Source organism: Haliaeetus albicilla, chromosome 10 (genome assembly GCF_947461875.1).
Source record: "Haliaeetus albicilla chromosome 10, bHalAlb1.1, whole genome shotgun sequence".
NCBI classification, from domain to species: Eukaryota; Metazoa; Chordata; class Aves; order Accipitriformes; family Accipitridae; genus Haliaeetus; species Haliaeetus albicilla.
Genome location: NC_091492.1, coordinates 29,061,892 through 29,081,617, shown reverse-complemented (window position 1 = coordinate 29,081,617; position 19,726 = coordinate 29,061,892). Strand labels below are relative to the sequence as shown.

Here is a 19,726-nt window from a genome sequence, read left to right as displayed (position 1 = left end):
ACAATGAAATGAGACGCATTAGCACTAACCTAATGACCCAAGACTGGAGGCAGCCTTCCAGATTGACGAGTCTAGTCCCTTTTCATTACAGACAACCTTATCACATACTCATTCATAAACTAATAGGATTCTTCTGAAAGCCATTACGTTTCTTGTTTCAATCACTAGTTACAGGCTGCTGTGAGCCTCACTCTGTTTTGACCAAGAGTCATCATCAGTTTTTTTTTTCCTTTACATCCACCTCAACACCTAATTTAACGGGCTCCAAACAATTGCTCTTTAGCCATGATAAAGTCAGCTACTGTTTATTTGGTCATTTCATAGCAGAAACAGGGGTTTAAAATTCTTCTGAAGAAAAAAGCTGAGACCTTGCTTATAATTTCAGCTTGTACATTCTATTTAAAAGAAATCACATTGATGAAAGTCCATGTTTATGTAGAATCTGTCAAAAACTGGCACCCTTGGAAATGTGGATGGTGTGATGCAAAAAAAGACGACAATAAAAGAAAAACAAAAGGAAAGACAACAGATGGATTTGGCAAGGGAACTGAAAAGTTCAGCACAATGGGCAAAGAGAAAGCTCTTTTCTCCTAGTGAGCGTCGGGGAGGCCAGAGAGAGGACCGACAGTGGCTCAGGCCCCAGTTAAGGAGCCTAAATGATACAGAACACAGCGGATTTGACAGCATGCCTGGTGGAGAGTGGACTAATCAAAAAGCAGTCAGAAGTTGAGCACTGCAACCTGTTTTCTGAGTCACGCTTGTTTAATTGAAAGAGTTTTTTCAATGAAACTGCACAACTATTTGTAGCCCCTCAATTCAATTAATACCTGGCTTAGTACAGTGTACTTCTTCCCAAGTAACAGGTGGGGACAGGAAAGGGAGAAGGAACACAATGTTACACAGTCGGAAGAAACAGAGAGAGAGCTGTCAGATTATGGGAAAATTGGTATTTCAGGTTTAAATTTAATTTAATGAAGTGTCTGTGCTGGAATTTATTTCAATCATTTTTAAAAGAGATCCAATTACGGACACAATCAAAATATACTTAAGCCAATACCAAAATACAACAGGGGAGAAGCTAGAAAGATAGGTCAAATCTGTTTTCAGGAACATGGCAGAGTGATTCAAAACAGGAAGTGTGTGATAAAGACAAGCCTGAACTATGAGTTTGAAAAGCAAGCTCCTGCCCAAGAATAGGAAGTGTACCAGAAAAGTACATGTAAAATCACCTCATGTAAGAGAAAACTATTCATACTTTGCCAAAGAAACAAAGTGTATACTGATGAAGTTCAAGGGGCAACTACTGATTATTACAGCAGTCAGGCATTCTGCACTTGCTACATCTGATCTGGGTGAAAAGGCTGCAGTCCCCCCAGGTCTCCTGACACAGCTGCCCACGTAGCAGCTCCCTACCACCCCTAGGACAAATTCCCTCTGGTTTAAGTAAAACAAGGGTTTGATTTTTTTTTTTAATTTAAGAAAGGGTTAAATTAAGACTTCTTCATATATATGAGTAACCCAGCAAATTTCTTCACCAAGATCAAGTAAATATCTGACAATGCTATAACATCACGACACAACAAACTAAAAGGCTGGCTTACAAGATTACCCTAGTAGTGATTCTGACACACTGCATAGTCCTGACGAGTTTAACGAATACGAACACAATAACACAACTTTTATCTCAGAGTCGTAACACCACTGATGTTTAAAAGCATAGATATGCTACCTTGTATAAGATAGGGACAACTGCCTACGTAAGATACACACGCTCTATTTATTGTGAAAACAAAACTATATGAAGATAAAAGTAACTCCCTGGGAGTTAATTTGGGATTTTTTAATTTTTCTTTTTAAACAGAAGTCCTATTTTATAAAAGTTGTTATCCCCTCTCCCACATCATATCTTCTGGCCATTCAAATGTTATCTACATTACAGTGTTTTAATTAATTTCAGTATCTACATAACTAATTATATTGGAAGAACCAGCACAGAACACAAACAACAAAACAACATAACTCTGGGAAGGAAAGACAATAAATACATACAGTTGCTCAAAAAAAAAAAAAAAGTGAACCGGACAGCTTTAAACATAAGAACAGCAAAACCACAGATGGTCAGAAAAGGAGATGCAACCGACTTTCTAAAAACAAGGTATGTTTCAATAAACTCCCAAACTTATCTGCAGTGTAAGGCAGACAACATGCACGTCAGCACAGAACCTGTGCTGCTCACTGAACATTTCCAATCCGAGTCTATCAGACAGCTCAGAACACCCTTTCTTTGGAAGTCTGGGGTACCTACACCCAACCCACACTGTCATACACCAGTCGTACACCTAACAAGTCTAAATTTTACTTCCCCCTGACCCTCAGAATAAGGGAGGTCTCCAAAGCCAGTCCCACTCTCATCTTCCCAAGTCCCCCGAAACAGCCGCTGTCCCTTTCATTTCCAGCCTACACCCTCCTCCCACCTTTTAGCTCCCTGACTGGAATACTTCTTTGAGTAAGCCTTCCTCCTTCCGAAGCTGAGAAGTTTCGGATTTACTTGTACCCAGAGCGTGGTCGCTGCCCACGGCCCGTTCGTTCCCCGAAGCTCTGGCCCCTCAGCGCGGACCCGGGGCTGATCCGAGAGGGCAGCGGGGAGACACAGCCGGGCTCCCAGGGCGACCTGTACGTACGCTTTTCAACTAAAATTACAGCAAACCGAAGAGAGGGTTGGGCGCACCACCGCTCGCTACGAAAACGGGTCCTTCAGAAAAAGCCCGATAGGGACAAAACCGCTAAAAACGCCTCCAAACCCAGCAAAACCGGCACAGCGCCGACGAGGGGCCACTACGAGGCGGTGACACCCCCCGGCACAGCGCCGGCAGCACCGCCTTCCCCCCGCCCCGGGCAGCCGGGGCCGCTCCCGGGGGGCGACCCGCTGACAGAAGCCCCCCCCGAGGTACCCGACTCGGCGGCCGCGGCCACTGCGGGCCCGGAGAAGCCCCTGCGCAGCCCGCCCCTCACGGCCGCCACCTGCCCGCGCCCCCTCAGCGCCTGAGGCGGGGCCGGGAGGGGGGGGGGGGGGGGGGCGGGAAACGCCGCTGCCCGGTCTGAGGAGAGGGGGATGGGCTCGCCCGGCCGCTGGGGTGCCTTCGCCTCGGCCCCGGCCGCCGGCGGTGCCTACCCTGGGCGCTGCAGTCGGCGCAGACCTCGCTGCTCCTCAGGCGCTTCGACATGGTGCGCGGCGGCGGGACCGGGCGCTTCCTGCCGCGCTAACGGGTCCCCGCCGCCAGCCCCCGCCAGGCGGCCGAGCCGAGGCGGCAGCGCGCAGGCGCACGGTAACGCCACCCGCTCCGCCACCGGCGCTATTCACCAAGCTGCGTACGCCAGCGCCGGGCTGCGTTCCGCAGGACGACGGCGGGTGGTGCGAGGCGGGTCCGTGCCGCCATGTTCGCTCCTGGCAAAAGGGCGGCAGTCGGCCTGGGCGAGGCTGTGGCGGCGGCGGGGTCGGCCACGTTTGTCCCTGGCAGACGCCTGCCTCGGGCTGCGCTCTGGCTTCACAGAAGCGTTGCGCTTCTGCGGGGAAGCGTAGAGACCTCCCGTAAGTGGCTGCGCCGGCCTGCTCGCTGTCCCCTCCCGACTAGGGCAGAGGGGGAGCTGGGAGAAACGAGGTTTCGGGCGCTTGGTCCCGCAGGCTGGCAGAAGGGGCTGCTCTCCATCAAGCCCTGCCCTCACCAGCCATGGCGGCGGCAGGGCGGGCGAAACCAATGCTCGGTGGAGGGAGGAGGGAGCAGCCAGAGCTGAACGCCTCGTCCGGCCCAACGCCGCGCTGCCGCCCCCTCCCTCCGCGCGGAGTGCGATGGGGCAGCTCGCGGAAGGCACGCTCCATCTGCCCGCCCGCGCGGGGGCAGGGTGGGCGGAGAGCAGCAACTTCCTCTTTCCGTGGGCTCGCCGGTGGCGGCAGGCTGAGGGGCTCTGAGGGGGAGCGCCCCCCCCCCCTCGCACCTGCCGCGCTGTGGTCCGTCCCGGCCGCTGCCCTGGAGAGACAGGAAGGAGGGAGGCGGGGCGAGGCGGAGGTCGGGGGCAGCCGGGTGTGTGAGGTTGGGGGGGGCGGCCAGGAGCAGGGGAGACCCTCAGGAGTGAAGGGGCCGAGGGGAGCAGGAGGCCCTCAGGAGCGTGGGGCTGTGGGTGGGTTGGCTCAGGAGCAGGGGAGACGCTCAGGAGTGAAGGGGCTGAGGGGAGCAGGAGGCCCTCAGCAGTGTGGGGCTGTGGGTGGGCTGGCAGGGGACTCCCCCGAGTGTGGGGCTGAGGGGGGTACCAGGAGCAGAGAAGACCCTCTGTAGTGTAGGGCTGAGGGGGGGTGCCCAAGAGCAGGGGACCCCCAGGAGTGGGATTTTGCATGGGGCACCCCTTGGAGCGGGGTGAAGGGTTTGTAGGGGGTTGTGGCCTAGTGTTCCCCCCCACCACCTGGGGCAGGTGGGTGCCAGGAGAGAGGAGAAGCTTAAGGGGTGAGAGCTTGAGTATTCTGGGGTCTCCAAAGTAAAGAGAGGGGGAAACAGTGAGGGTAGGCACCCTGCTTCCCTGGCTCCTGCAGGTGTGTGGCATGATGAGTTCCCCTGGCAGGGCCAGCAGCGCGTTTCCCCTGCACGTCCTGGTCTGGAATAATGACTACAGGCGCCTGGACGAGGAGCTGCAGGGCAAGGTAACTGGGACACCCGGGCGATAGAGGGGCTGTTGTGGGGCTGTTGGCCTCAAAAGAGCTTGTGGCATGGTACAGGGCTTGGTGCCCCTCGCTTACTGCCTTTCTAGAGAGAAGTAACCTGGATGGTACTGCCAGGTCTGTTTGCTGGGCTTGTGGGATTGCTGCGCTTCTTTCTCTTTACCTATTTATTTGTGGTTGCGGGAGTGATGTAAGAAGGCATAGGAATATACTTTTTGTTATGTAAGATGTTAAACATTGACTGTAAAGCTGTGCTCAGAGCATTCAAATGTGGGTTGCAGAGTAGCTCTTTAGAACGTATTAGGAGTCACTGAAACAGATCAGGAAGAGCAGATGTGATGGACATTAATTTTTTTTCTGTGCCAGAAAAGCAATAAATACTGCTTACCTTAACGGGAAGTCAACATGTAGAAAAGGTGGCTGCTGCTGCCCAAGATTAAACCAGCCTTTAGCTTGCTGAGGACCAGCACTTACAGCTTCGTTGCTGTCCAAGACCATGGGGGCAGCATTTTTATACTGGCTGGAATGTTTTCAGCATCTCTGGTAAAAAAATGGATCATTGTTTCATGCTGTGGAGTAGAAAAATACAAAGCTGTTCCCTCTCTGTGATGGCTAAGTGAGAAATGGTAATGACGTAAGGAAATGGTCTGAAAAGCTGCAGCAGAGCTCAGGCAGCAAACATCCTTCTTGCTGAGATGCTGTATAAAAGCTCTGACATTTGCTAGTGTGGAGTATAGTTTGCAGAAGCAGAGCATATTAATTACATTATACCTGACACCACAAGTATATGAGCCAAAGATCAGCTGTGCCACCTCCTGACTAGTGGCTGTCATCTGCAATTCTAACGGTACACCACGATTTACTAATGCTTGCTTAGAGCATGCTCCTGTCCTATTTTTAGGAGAATCTTTGGAATGCAGTTACTTTTTATCTAATTCATGTGATCTTATTCCTTAACAAAATCTTTAACCTTCCTGACACGTTGCTTCTGTGTATTTGTTTCAATAAAGTTCTCGCCTGTGAAAGTTTGCCATTAAGTAAGGATCGTTCTGCTTCTTGTTAGTCTGAGACTGCAGTTCACACCTGTGAAGTGCTGCTTCCTACCTCAAATGCTTTATACTGTAAGGAAACAAGCAACATGTTAAGATGGAATATGTCTGTCTCTTACTTCCTTTATCTGCTTTTAAATAACTTCTTTTTTTAAAGTATTCCAAAGATATGTTTCCTCCTGCTTCCCAGGGATAAGCTTCTTGCTGTCGGAGGGTGCGTGAGGGAATGAAAAGACACTAGCCAGCTGCACTTGGTATGGCAAATGACAGGTAGAATGTGTGGTTACCGGTTAACAGCAGCAAAGACAATTGGGAGGGACGCCTTAGAGTCCTTTACCTGTTGGTGCAGTAGGCATTGGAGCTGTAGGAAGTGGGGAAACAAATTAATTGGTATTCCACCACAGAAGTGAAAAGGGAATGCTTTAAAATGAAGCTTTCCTTACTCTGTGTGTGATATTTCCAACTTAATGCTGTCAGATAACCGTGTTAACTTGCATAATAACTTTCCTTTCTTATTCTGCTATTGACTTTCCACTTTTCCTTTAGTTATAGATGCTCTTCTGTTTCAAATCTCTAAGCTAATAGTGAAAAATATGTAAGGTATGAGTATGTTGTGCTTGCATGTTTTGGATGTTTATGCCTGTGTAGTTTTTTTATTTTCTTTTTTTTTTAGTGACTTGTACAAAATGCACTCACTCTTCATTGTGCTGTGTGTGTCAGTCAAATGGATGCTTTGTAAAATACCATTTGCTTCTATACTTTCAAAAAGTGCTATACAAAATTGGTGTTGTATGCCCTGTTACTTTTTTTTTTTCCTTCTCCCCATTATGTTGTATAATGTTAAATGCTCTATTGGTCTCTCAGGCTGTTGACTGGCCATGGTGCAATGCACACAGACTAGAAGTCCCATCTTCTCCTGAAAGAGACACCTTCTGAAAGGAGATAGAAGGGGAAATAATTATTGAAAAAGAAACAAGAAGCATTAACAAGAACTCAGTCATGTCTTTCAGTGATACCGGTTCTTACCATGTCAGTTTTATAGGCCCTGTTCTGCTTCTCCTTTTATTTCAGTGGGGAAGGGCAGGACAGTAGTGTTTGAAAACTGAGTCGGCTGTGCACCACAGGCTGATACATGGGAACACCTAGGGAATATTGACCCCTGGATTACCACTGACAAGCTTTGTTTATATAAACTCTTCTCAGTGTACTCTCATTAGTTGCATTTGATAGGACAGCTTCAGCATTATTTTTCTCTTGGATACTCAACAGGATGTTGATCAGCGTGATCCACGAGGCCGGACCTTGTTGCACCTTGCTGTTTCCTTGGGTTATATAGAATCTGCCAAAGTCCTTCTTCAGCACAAGGCAGATGTAACTAAAGAGAATGCACAGGGATGGACAGGTAAAGATAATTTGGAAAACAGAAGCCATGTGTTAATACTTTTCAGTTGCAGATGCTGTATTTTGACTGCTTTTATATTCTGTATTTTGCTCAGAAAGCAAACTGAAACTACCTTGTGTCTGGATTTCTTTCAGTTTTACATGAGGCTGTCAGTACAGGAGATCCAGAGATGGTACAAATGATTCTGCAGCATCGGGACTACCAGCAGACCTCTATGACACTTGGAGGAGTTCCTGAATTACTCCAAAAGATTAATGAGGTAATTATTTAGTTTAAACCTCTTACTCCAGACAGCAGTTCTCATTCAAGTACTTCAGTTAAGTAAACTGGAATCAGATGGGCAATTGTGTTCTTCGTTTCAACTTGCATATTCCATAGCGTGGTGGGAGATGGAGACTTTTTCCTTGACTTGACTTTGAAATCCTTAGTCATGAACTCCAACACTGGACACTGAATCTTGAAGGTGTTACTGCTTCTATAGTAAAATAAGGAAGAATAGCTCATCAGAAAGCAGTAGTGGTAGGCCAATGACTTTTATGTTCTTTAGTTTCAATTTCATTTTTTTAACATTCATTTATCATGTCTTGAGTTCTGTTCTTTTTTTGCTTTCCTTTATCTAAAATGTTCACGAGAAATGCTGTACTGAATGTTAGAATAAAACTATTTAATGAGGTATTCATAAAGTATTTTCCTTCTCCAGACTCCTGACTTTTATGTGGAAATGAAATGGGAGTTCACTAGCTGGGGTAAGAATCCTGGTCACTGCTACCTCTTCTAAACTGTAGACAAAGAGACTTGCTTATGTAAAAATGTCACGAAGGACATGCAGACAAATATCTGCTCCCCAGAATATTTATCTCTTCACCTCTCAGAATAACCTCTTATATTTTTGTTGCACAGTTATGCTTTGTTTCCCGTTTATTTGGTTTATTTGTTGGGTTTTGTTTGTTTGTTTTTTAATGGAGAGTGTAGCCATTGTTAGAATTGCTGAAGACTTCTTGGGATTTTGTTTACCTTACTTGATGACTAAGACGGTGATATATATCTCATACATAGATGCACAGACTACTTGGGAACTACCTCCTTTTATTCTAAAGCAGTGAACGCTAGGCCTTAGAGTTGACTTAATTTTCCAAACAGCTAACTATTAGATTGCTAAGAGGTGGGGTTTATGCCATTTCACATCTTTTAGTCTGAACTAATGTCTTCTTCCTTTTTATGCTCATCTTTAAATTAAAGTTGGTGGGGTTTGTCCCTAGGCTGATTGTTCTTAAAGCTAAAGATCAGTATCTCACCTCCTCTGGAATAATGATCGTAGTACTGCGCAATCCTGTGTCAGGGATATAGCTTCTGCTTGAGTTCAGACTTCCTGTGCGCTTAGTCTCTTGAATATTTTCTATTTATATTTTTCTCATTTTTTTTTATAGTCCCACTGGTTTCTAGAGTTTGTCCAAGTGATGTCTGCCGCATCTGGAAAAGTGGTGCCAAGCTGCGTGTTGATATCACCTTACTGGGCTTTGAAAATATGAGCTGGGAGAGAGGAAGGCGTAGTTTAATTTTCAAGGGAGAAGGTAAATATTTTATCATGTCTGCACCATTGATCACCAAATACTATGAAAGCCACAATGAGAAATCCCGATTTTGCACAAAAAAGACCTGTTGAGGCTGAGTACTAAATTTTATAAAAGTTTTATACATACATTCTGTGACTGTCTCCTAGAGATACTTTTGTGGTTTAACGTAATGGCTTAATATCTTTCCTTTGAGTAAATCTGAGGTCAAAATTTGGTAATAGGGCTAAAATTTTACTTCAGCCTTTTACTTAGTTTTCCCCCTTCTGTTCTCCTGCCCCCTGAATAATTTTAGATACAGTTCCAAATTTGATCTCAGCTGAGCGCAAAATACAGTGAATTAGCATCCACCCTGATTTGACATAGAGTTTTTCATTTTGGAATACTGTTGCTAAGGTTTTTTAGACTGAGGTGTACCATTTCCAACAGATACTGGAGGTTGGGCAGAACTAATTGAGATCAATCATGATGATAAGTTTGTTACAACGGAGCGTTTTGAGATTTCCCAACACATGAAGCGTTTGACATTGGGATCTATGACACCAAAAAGAAAAGATGTGGAAAGACGCCTTACATCTCCAATTATTAATACGTGCCTTGATACAAAAAATATTGCTTTTGAAAGGTAAGATACAAAGTTTCTCTTAGCAAATACACACTTCAAGACTATGGATGGTCATACCTGCAATAAAGCTTTAAAGACAAACTCTCAAAAGCCCTGGTAATAAAAACTTTTAGGGCTAGATCTGAAATCACTTTAAACTTCACACATCAGTAGGTAAATAAATTTGACTTGGTTAGCTTGCCACTATTGCTTGGCAAAAAGTTTCCATTTGAAAGAACTGATTTGCAGAAAACTTCCAGTTTATCATATTAGTGAGATCCACATTAATGTCTAATTACAAGTTTGCATTTCACCCAAATCTGTATGTATAGCGCTGAAACTAATGGGCAAGAACTTGGCGTCTTGTAGCTAAGTAAGTCAAATGTCACATTAATGCTTTAAATAAAAATACATGGATAGTGTGTCTTTCCACAGACACACATTTGTCTTCCTTGTTTACTACATGTGTTTATCTAGGTATCTATCAGCTTGGTTCAAACAGTCCTTTTTATGAAGCTCCTTTTGGAGTGCTCTGTGATGCAGTAAACTACCCCTATGATCGTACAAAACAAGTGTTTTCAAAGCAAGCTGTATAATTCCGGCATCTTTCTCCTGAATATTTAGTACCCTTTCAAAGCTGCCCAGAACTAGTCCCTGTGATGTTCACTGAGCCTTAGTAACTGCAGCATCTACACATCCAGAAAATAAAATTTCTTAGAATTATTCCTACTATCCAGTTCCCCAAATTGCAGTGACAGGTTACTTTTTAAATTAAACGGTGTGTTAACAGCTGCCATGCCCAGGCTGTTGGACAAAATAATTCGGTAAGTTTTTAGGCTGTCTTCTGTGGGTCAGGTACCCACATCTCAATCTAAAATCTCTGTCTGTGCCTTTGTGCTTTGGCCATGGACTGAATAAGAACAGAAACAGTGTGACTTCCTCGGCCCTCCTGTGATCGGTGTGGGTGAGGACAGATTGACCTGTGCTTTTGACTGGAGTTAATAATCAAAGAAGCTATCAAATGTTGTTTCAAAACAATTTTAGAAAAAACAGGCTGGGGATTGTGTAGAAATGCAACTGTATAGATGCTTGTGGTGTTCACTTTTTGTCAGAACCACATCTGGATTCTGGGTATGGAGGACAGAAAAAGCAGAAGGTGTAAATGGTTATGAAGCAAAGGTAAAGCTCATTCTATTCTATTAAGAGGTCTTATAGCTAACTGAAGTCTGGTTGTGTTTTGCCTTTATTTCCTAAATATTTCAGGTTTAAAACTTCCAATTGAGAGCTTATTGTGTTGCCAGCAGAACTGGGCAGGAGTGAGGAGCTTCAGGGCTGCCAAGCTTGTGGGAGGGATGGGGCCCGTACGCAGGAACATCAGCAGGGGCTTTAGGGGAGAGGGAGGATCAAAGCATTTCAGGAGAAGAGGGGCAAAAGATTCAGCATAACTGCTAGAACTCCCTTCCATCCAAAAACTGGAGTTTAACTCATTCTTGCATAGTCATTCTTTCGCTGTCTAAAAAACGAGGAACCCATTGGTGAAGTGCCTTGAGCACTCTCTAGTAACAGTATTGCTGGGAAATAACAGCCTCCTGCTGCCATGAGTTGCATCATGAATTCAAGTAATGAAAGACTGCTCGTAAATTAAAGACCCTGACCATGCTCATGAGTCATACAGTTGCTCAGATTTGTTCCATGTGACACTGTTTTTGTCTTTCATTTCACTTTGGTGAAATATTTTTGAAGATGGCTTTACAGCCTTACTGTGTTAGGAATTTAAGTTAAGAATCAAAAGAATTAACTTCCCTGATTCATAAGTCTGTGTTTACTCCAGGTTTTGGAATTTGTGCAATGAATCACATCTTGTAATTTCATTTAACAGAAGAATAAATGCTGAATAGCCTTCAACATTTATATGAAGGCTTTTCCTGGTAAGACTGCAGGACTATTCAGTTGGACATGGGGTTCATTAGTGTTCCTGCAGAATTAAACTATCACTAAATTTCATTTGGAAGGTCTTAAAAGTGACCTCTGTTTAGGAATAGCGTTATCTGACTTTCCCTCCCTGCTGTCTCTTAAAATCTCTGCCCAGGTGGGGATTCTTTCCAGCAGGCTTGGAAATGTCTGTCTAGTTTTGAGGTTGGTTTGGTTAGTTACAAAAGCGTATTTAAAAGTGTAAATGTGCATTCCAGGAACTTGGTTGAAAGGCTGACTTCTGTTGTCATCAAAGCTGATGACCAGACTCCTTTGCCATTCTTTTGGCACAGGATGCTTGCAAGATTAATGCTGTCTGGAGAGAATATGATGTATGATTTGCAGGGTTTCTTATTTTATCAACTTGCCCAGCAGGTGGCATGTAGATTCAGCGTTAGCATAGGTCTGTCAAGATTATATTATGTAGGATTTCCATTATACCAAAGCGAATAGAAAAATCGAAGTGCAGCATTTCCTCTTGATCACCTGTATGTTAAAAATTAAGATCTTTGTCCATGAGAGGCAGATCCATGCTGATTTATTCTGCCTTTAGATTTGTGTACATGGTGTTTTACTAGAGAGAACTCTCTTTTTTAACCTGTGATGCTTTCTGGGTTTTGTCCTTGTACTTTTTTTTTTTAAAGGTATACATTGCAAACAATGTGAATGTGGTCACAAAAATCCGAACGGAACATTTAACAGAAGAGGAGAAGAAAAGATATAAAGGTAGTTTTCCTATAGGATAACTGGAAATAAGTAGAACCTTTTGGCTCTCTGATGCCTACTCTGCGTGACTGCAGAAGAACTGGGCAGGTAGACAAGGGAAATACTTTTCTTGCTGACTTCACCCTGCTTTACTTTCACATGTTGTGTGTCTGAGGTAGCTCATTGCTTGACTCCTAACCTATAAATGAACTGGTATTTATCCTAGCTGTATTTAGAGGAAAGAAGAGCCCTTCAAAACTGTTGAAAGTTTACTGAAAGTTAAAAGGCTGCACTTTTCCATGCTTTTTCCTGCTCTGGAATGTATTCATGCCTTTACTTCGCTTTGGCCATGATTACAAGATTCATTGTAGGCTTTGTTTGCTTGGACTTTTTGTTTTGTTTTGGTCCACTAATTTTTTTTCTAGTATTTAAACTAGAGTAAAGGGTGACCAGCCAGTAACTTCATATGGAAACACTGCCCTTCATTGGCTTACCTTGTGGGCCTGGGAGGAGAGGCACTGTGAATAAAAAAGCTATCTCCTAATGACAGAAACCACTGAAAAATCTTTGCCTCTATTCTTTGTATTGTACCAGTTTTATACTGTCAGCTTTAGGTCCTGGGCTTGCCTGGTAGAGCTTACAGAAAGTGTGAACAGCTTACTTCACTTTGGGTTAGAAGCCTTGCTTTTTAGCCTGGTGTGTATGTAAATTTTACTACTAATTAATAGTAATAGATTCTTCTGGTTTTTCCCTCCTGTTATCTGAAGCTGACAGGAACCCCCTGGAATCATTTCTGGGTACAGTGGAGCATGAATATGGTGCGCAGGTGAGTGTCTTTGACATTGAAAGAGGTCACTGCAGCGCAGAGATCTGTACCGGTAGGAATTCTAGGTGTGTGGAATCGCCTCTTGTTTCCTTAGTTTGGCAGCAATTTTGATGATGAGGTTTAAATTTTCCCTGAGAATGTTTTTGTTTTTAAGCGGTCAAATGTTCTGTATGAATAGCAGGTACCTCCTTCTGAACACTCTTATGAAAAAGACATAGAATCTGTTAGCACAGCAAGAGCTGGGTTGTGAGTAGAGGCAGTAAATCTGAGCAAGCACAGATCTTAGTGGCAACCCACCAGTAATCTGGGAAGACATGTCCACAGACCTGCAGGAACCTCAGTTGGGAGATGGTGCTAGCATAGTGATCATCAGGCAAAGATATGATGAGAGGATGAATCGACATATTAGCACGCTGCTCTTTAGCAACTTGGAGGAAAACCATATATCCTCTGCTGTTCTGAAATGTGTTGATAATGATTTCAATATGGCTTTAGAAACTCCTTTGCATCTGTATATACTTAAGTACAGTAGATAATAGGTTTGCCAACTGCTGGCTCTGTATCAGGATGGTATTGCAGATCTTGCACAGATCTAGAGATTTTTGTTTCAAATACCTCATCAAAGTTTTGCCTTTAATAAAGGATTTGGAGCTGTAGCTTGTGTGTGCATTTCTGGTTGGTTGTAGCTTTAAAGTATTTAAGTAGATTTTTCCTGTCTCTAAAACACTTGGAGATTTTTAACCTCAATAGAAAGCAGTCTAAATATGTGGGCTTGTATTTATGGCTATGTCTTGCTGGTGTCTAAAATAGAGTGTGAGTTACTTCACAAGAGGTAACTTAAAAGTTTCTTGTAGTAGCCACTGTGTATTTGTTCCATACTTTCCCTGCCCCCCCCTTCTCTTTCCTTATAGAGTACAACCAAGACAACAGAGTATGCTGCAAGTAACAATCCTACTGCTATTACTCTGGAGGAATACTTTGACCCAGAATTTGATTTGAAAGGTAGAGACATAGGAAGACCGAAAGAAGTCACCATTCGAACACAGAAGTGAGAAATAAAATTTTAACTATTTCTAGTTTGTCTATTCCCAGTCATCTAATCTCTGGAAACCATTTTTACAAACACCCAGTGTGGTTTTCCCCCAGCTCTCAAAATTAATCAGAAGAGAGATCTTGAAGTATTCAGCTATACTCTAATTCTTCATCCACTAAGTCAAAGAAAATCTTTGGACTAGTGCTGTAGCTTGTTAGTAACCTCCTGTGCTTTGCCTTTGGTCTGACCAGGAATGTGGTTCGGTTCCTCACAGCAGTAACTGTTCTGACTCTTTGAAATGTATGAAGCAGGTGACAATGCTTTGTGTTTTGCTTTGCATCTATTCCTAAACTGTAAACTTAGGATGGTTTTATGCAACTTTCTCTTTAAGATTTAAAGCAACCTTGTGGATGAGTGAAGAGTTTCCCTTGTCTCTTATGGAACAAGTCACTCCAATCATTGATCTGATGGCCAGAACTAGTGCTCATTTTGCCAGACTTAGAGATTTCATCACTCTGGAATTTCCACCAGGATTTCCTGTCAAAATTGGTAAGAGTTAGCATTTTTTATTGTAGTGTCTTCTTCATTTACACTCTTTCTATTGGTTTTGCAGCATATATTTACAAAAACCATGTTAGTTTTTTACTAATCATCTCACTGATATCTAGAGCTGAGAACCCAGACATACATTGTCTTGTACATCTGGGGTCATTGAATACAAATTCTGAATGACCAGTACAGAAGTATAATTTTAAAGACAGTATCATTTCAGTAAGAATGAGCTGTTGCTAACCCTTTCCTCTTAGCTTTAATGCCTTAGATTTGGCAAATTTTATTATAAGAGATTTAGAGAGACAGTGAGAATGACTAAGGGCAACTTCTTGGTGAAGTGATTTACTATATACTTTGTCATTATGGGATGCCGCTTGTGGAATATATTCAATAAATGTGTACGGATTTGATGTGGCTGTAGATGCAGAAGTGAATGAGAGAGTTCTCTTTTTGACAGAAATCTTGTACTCCTTCTTGCAGAAATTCCCCTATTCCATGTGCTGAATGCCCGAATTACATTTGAAAATGTCAACGGCTGCAGGACAGCTGACAAAACATCATCACAAATGGTTGGAGGTGCACAGTGTGATTCAGGTAAGGAGTGGAAAGATGCAGTGATCACACCTGTTTACATTTCTGTCAGTGTAATGCACAGAAGAGAGAACTGGGTTAACTGCAGAGAATGAAACATTCACAGGTGAGAGGAAGCTGCAGGACATTAGAGCTGATCTGGGGTGTGTGATACTGATCATACAGACCCATTCTGCCCCTTCCATGCCTGCCAGACTGACTAAACTGAGCTCTAACAAGTTTTCCAAAGTATTTTGAGGTCTAAATTCTGGTGCAAGCTATTGCTATGGGAAGTGGAATACAAAATTGCTGTAAGTGACAGCTAAGTCTGCATGCCCTTTCAGAAAAGAGTGGATTACGTTTGAGCAGAATGCTCATGACTGCATATATCCAGTGATACTCTGTCCTATGAGCTGTTGCAGATCCATTCATTGGGAATAACCTCAGAAAAGCCACTGCGGTATTTATCTTTTGCAACCTTTCCCCCCCCCCCCCCCCCCCCCCGTCTGGTTTTGTAAGAGTTCAGCCACCTTAGCGCTCTGCTGCACACTGGTTTTATTTGTATGACTTGCCAGCATCCTAAAGAAAGACCCTGCATTCTGTCTTACTGCTGTGCTTGTTTGCCACAGCAGTCTTTCAGAGCCTGTTGGTATATTTAGCCAGGTGGTTTATCTGAATTTTTTGAGTGAACTTAATCATGTATAAACATTCTTCAGAATTTTTTAATTCACAACTTACAAACATGACATAGTATATTTTTACAAGTATATTTGGCTTCTGTAGGTGCTAATTTTGAGGTTGACCAGTCAGTGTTTGAGATCCCAAAATCTTACCACATCCAAGATGACGGTAGGAACATACATGTGCAGGATGAAGATAACGAGATCATGCAGTTTGCTATTCAGCAGAGTTTGTTGGAATCCGGTGGAAATCAAGTAAGTGTGCTGTAATCTGTGCAGTGCAGATCTGACAGTTTTGATAAGGACTATGCAGTGATAGCTGCATCTCTGAATTAAACCAATGTAGGACCTATTTTTCTAAGAACCTCAGAAGAGAAAAATGTAATAATGTATTTCAGAAGAAATAAGAGTGATTTAAGAGTTACCTTTCAGTGAGTTGCACTGCAGATCTGTTAACTGCTGTGGAATTGTCTGTCTTTCCTCATTTCTAGGAAGTGGGGGTGCATTCCAATGGAGCAGTTGCATATTCACAGGACTTCAATATACAGTATCAGAGGTAACTAATTCTTTTCACATTAAGCCATGCAGTGACAGAGCAAAAATACTTCTAACAGTAGCATGAAGCAATTTTGCAGGTTTTTTTGTGTATGTAGGTAGCAGATGCAGAGAACTCAAGGTCTCCTTTCTTGTGCTGCTTGTAACTTTTACTTTTCCAAGAAGGAAGGACTCTAAACTAGGCCTCCCTGGCTTATATAGTATAGCTCTTTAGCTCAGCTGTGGGACTGGTCTGCGCACATGACAGATTCTTTACCCAGCAAATAAACACAGTCGTCCTGTTCTGCTCTTAAAAACTGTGAATTTGGTCCCTCTGGGTTGAATGTTTGTTTATTAGGTGCTGTACACTTCAGGGTAGCTTTTCTTTCTTTTCAAAATCATTATATAATCCTTAAAAACTTAGCAACATATAGTTAATGGACCCTTGAGAACATGCTCTGGTATCTGTGGGGTCTTCCTGCAGTTAAGTGTAAAGAAATCTTTGTACGCACAAAGAACTGCATCCTTTTCGTTCTTTTTGTACGTGGAAAATCATGTTACCTTTGAACCAGGTGAGAATGCTTTTAGAAGCCCATTGAAAATGTAACTGTTAGTACATATGAAAGATTCTGAGGAACCTTCAAAGAACAGGTTTTACACTGGGAATTTTATGGATGCTAGAACAATTGCTCTCTTATCCTGAAAACTGCTTTCTGCTCTCTGGGGAGAGATTTTCAGGTTTGCAGTTAGAAAACAGTTGCTAGGAAGGATTGTTGCAGGAAATGTGAAATAGGCTCTGTCTCTCTTACTTCTTAAAGTTCTTTTTCTCCTTCAGGGCACTGCAGGAGAGCTATCTAACAAGCTCAGGTAACTCACACTGCAGCACCCCTAGTGAACCTTCCAGTTTTGAAAAAGACTTGCAGCTTGCCATGGAGTTATCTGTCCGAGAGCAGGAGGAACGGGAGAAGCAACGTCGTGAAGCGGAAGATGCAGAGCTTCAGCAAGTTTTACAGCTTTCTCTTGTGGAAAAATAACTCCTTAGCCATCTTCTGAAATAAGGATGACCAAATCTGCATAAAACTGAAGGCTTTCAGAGCTATCAGTCTGAAGACCACTCCTGGATTGCTTAAGTAAACATTTCACCTGCCTTCTAAGTTGGCATCATCAGCTACAAAAAGCTGATTTATTTTTGTTTGAGGGAGTTTCAGATCACGGTACTCTGCATTTGGCTCCCCAACCATGTGGTCTTAGCTTTGAAGGAAAAGTTTTTATCTAAACGTATTTATTGAAGAGCAGATAGAAATTTTGCTTAGCATCAGGATATAGGATTGCAGTAAAGCTTGAAAACTTGATTTATGGGGAATTCAGGAGGGAAACGTCATTACTTACCAAAGAAATACTCATCTGCTTAGTCATTTCTGAATAATCCAAAGCCATTGTCTGTTTTTTCCAGTCATTACATGGAAGAGTATCTATATGCATATACACACATAGGGTAGTGCTTCATGCTGACAGATTCTGTTAGTTTTGTTTATTTGTGATTATCTCTTCTCTAGTTACTGATATTTTATCATGTGCTCCTGCTTAAGAGGGATAATTTTATACTTGAACAGCTAATCCAAGCTCAAGATTAAACTAGTGCTTTCTGAAAAAGGACAAGTAGCCAGTAGAATTTTAGATCCTAAAATGGGACCATCTGTCTAGTAAAGTAGCAGTTTCTGCAGTGATTCAAAACCAGCTAGTTCCCATAGTCAGAGGGCAGCAAGAAAATAAGCGATAGATACAGGTGCTTCTTTGTGATCACTTGGTGTGTGTGCATGAGTGCGTGCCTGTGTGCGGGTGCTAAATTCAAATAGAAAAAAAAATCAGGTGAAATTTTAATGTATACTTACTGAAAGATAAGTTTTAATTCTGTCATCTGAAAGGGAAACGTGTGTTGCTTTTTAAAATTCAAATGCTCATCCTTCATGTGAATACATATATTTTTTTATCTGAATATTTTTATTGATTTTAAAACAAGCCAATATGACTACACTCATAAAAATGGTATTGTAACAATTTGCAAGTATGTTTTAACTAGCTTTCCTCAGGTCTTTCGTCATACAATATATTTGTAGCTATTTTATCTGCACTTCTGCCGGTGTTTACAGTACTTACACTGTGACTCTCAAGTGCACTCCACAAGTATGCAATGTATATCCACGGGAAAGCCTTACAGTAGTTAAAAGTGAGCAATATTCCTCTGTTCTGGCTGGCAGAAGCATGAAGATCCTCTGGTACATATGGTCTGATCTTGCTACCTAATCCTGCGCTTGTTCCTTGGGCAAAACAGGGCAGTTCTGTGTGACCAACTATTAACCAGTATAAAATCACTATAACATGGACTTGATCATAACCAGTGAGGTGGTTGGTAACTTGGAATCCTATTTTAAACCAATAATCCATTGTTCTACATAGCAAATGATTAAAATTCCTTCAGTGTACACTAGAACTGGTATATCTGCACTGTTTTTGTTTAATGATACGGCTTGCATCCCTAAATAGCTTATTTGGTGTTTGCAGGAATGTTGACTTTCTTGCACAGTGGCAGTGGTCTATGTCAGAATTGCATCTTTCTTTGAAAAGGGGATTACTGTGACTTTCACAGTTGAAAAAAAGGGAATAAGCCTTGCATTAAGCTCTTGACGAAGTTGTGAGGTAGGAGATGAAACTGTGGTTTTTTCCTCCAGCGGAAATAAAGAGTGCTGTTGCCTTTATAAAACCATCTGTCTGACACTGTGGATGTTTTTTTCTATTAAGCATTTCAAAGGTTACGCGGCGGGGGAAATATCTTTTTTTTAAAAAGCTGTCTCGTTCTCTGTTTTTTATATTGCAAACTAAAGAATATTGAGCAGTTTCAATTCAAGTTTTGTTATGCCGCTGCTTCTTAGTCTGGGACTGTAAAAAAAATCTGTGGTGGGCTTTTGGGTTGGGTTGGTTGGTTGGTTGGTTTTTTTTTTCTTTTTGTGACATTTGCATCATTCCATCTAAACTGGAAGGCCCAGCTTCCCTGAAGCAAGTGCTGCTTTTTTTAAACCCTAGCTTACATCTTACACTATGTGGATAAAAAGTATCCTCTGCTCCTCTGTGTGTGCTGCAGGAAAAAACAAAAGATACTGCACAATGTTACACTACACACACAAGTGTGTTTTTTCTAAGGTGGTAACTGGAGTCTTTAATAATTATCCTTATCTGCCTTTTTGTTGCATTTTTGTACATTAAAGGTGACATTATCATCTATCAAGGATAGTTCTGGTTTACTCTGAAATCCCTGGAACCATTTTTCTGACATTTTCAGCCAACCTTTGAGTCTCCCTGTTCTGAAAACAGGGATCAGTACAATACAGACAGTTGTAAGGCAATGAAAGGCAGGGTGGTGGCAGGACTTCAGTGCTCTGCATTAGTTTCTGTGTGTACCTTCTTGTAACAGCAGCAAAGGGTTGCATAGTACATGTAATACTGACGCTGAGACTGCTATATAA

At 42.6% G+C, this 19,726-nt stretch overlaps 2 protein-coding genes across 9 annotated transcripts in view; one reads left to right on the top strand and one right to left on the bottom strand.

The window, feature by feature from the left end:
• GIT2 (GIT ArfGAP 2) overlaps positions 1–3,438 on the bottom strand; it is a 35,101-nt gene extending 31,663 nt beyond the window's left edge. For all 5 annotated transcript variants that reach the window (XM_069794550.1, XM_069794552.1, XM_069794553.1 and 2 more), the window contains exon 1: positions 3,173–3,438. In XM_069794550.1, the coding sequence (XP_069650651.1) occupies positions 3,173–3,224 (52 nt within the window). In that variant the 5' untranslated portion in view covers positions 3,225–3,438. The remainder of the gene's footprint in view (positions 1–3,172) is intronic.
• Positions 3,439–3,570: 132 nt separating this feature from the next.
• Positions 3,571–18,969, top strand: ANKRD13A (ankyrin repeat domain 13A). Of its 4 annotated transcripts, none has more exons than XM_069794558.1 (16): positions 3,571–3,589; positions 4,612–4,690; positions 7,027–7,159; positions 7,294–7,418; positions 7,860–7,905; positions 8,587–8,730; positions 9,160–9,355; positions 10,447–10,513; positions 11,950–12,031; positions 12,778–12,836; positions 13,748–13,884; positions 14,261–14,418; positions 14,902–15,015; positions 15,775–15,926; positions 16,163–16,227; positions 17,041–18,969. In XM_069794558.1, exons 4-16 carry the CDS (start codon positions 7,329–7,331, stop codon positions 17,237–17,239), a joined length of 1,509 nt encoding a protein of 502 aa, XP_069650659.1. In that variant the 5' UTR covers positions 3,571–3,589; positions 4,612–4,690; positions 7,027–7,159; positions 7,294–7,328; the 3' UTR covers positions 17,240–18,969. The 4 variants fall into 4 exon arrangements, with proteins under 4 accessions (XP_069650659.1, XP_069650657.1, XP_069650660.1 ...); XM_069794556.1 differs by lacking the exon at positions 3,571–3,589 and adding an exon at positions 3,714–4,006; XM_069794559.1 differs by lacking the exon at positions 3,571–3,589 and adding an exon at positions 3,714–4,010 and having other exon boundaries at positions 4,583–4,690.
• The last annotated feature ends 757 nt before the right edge of the window (positions 18,970–19,726 follow it).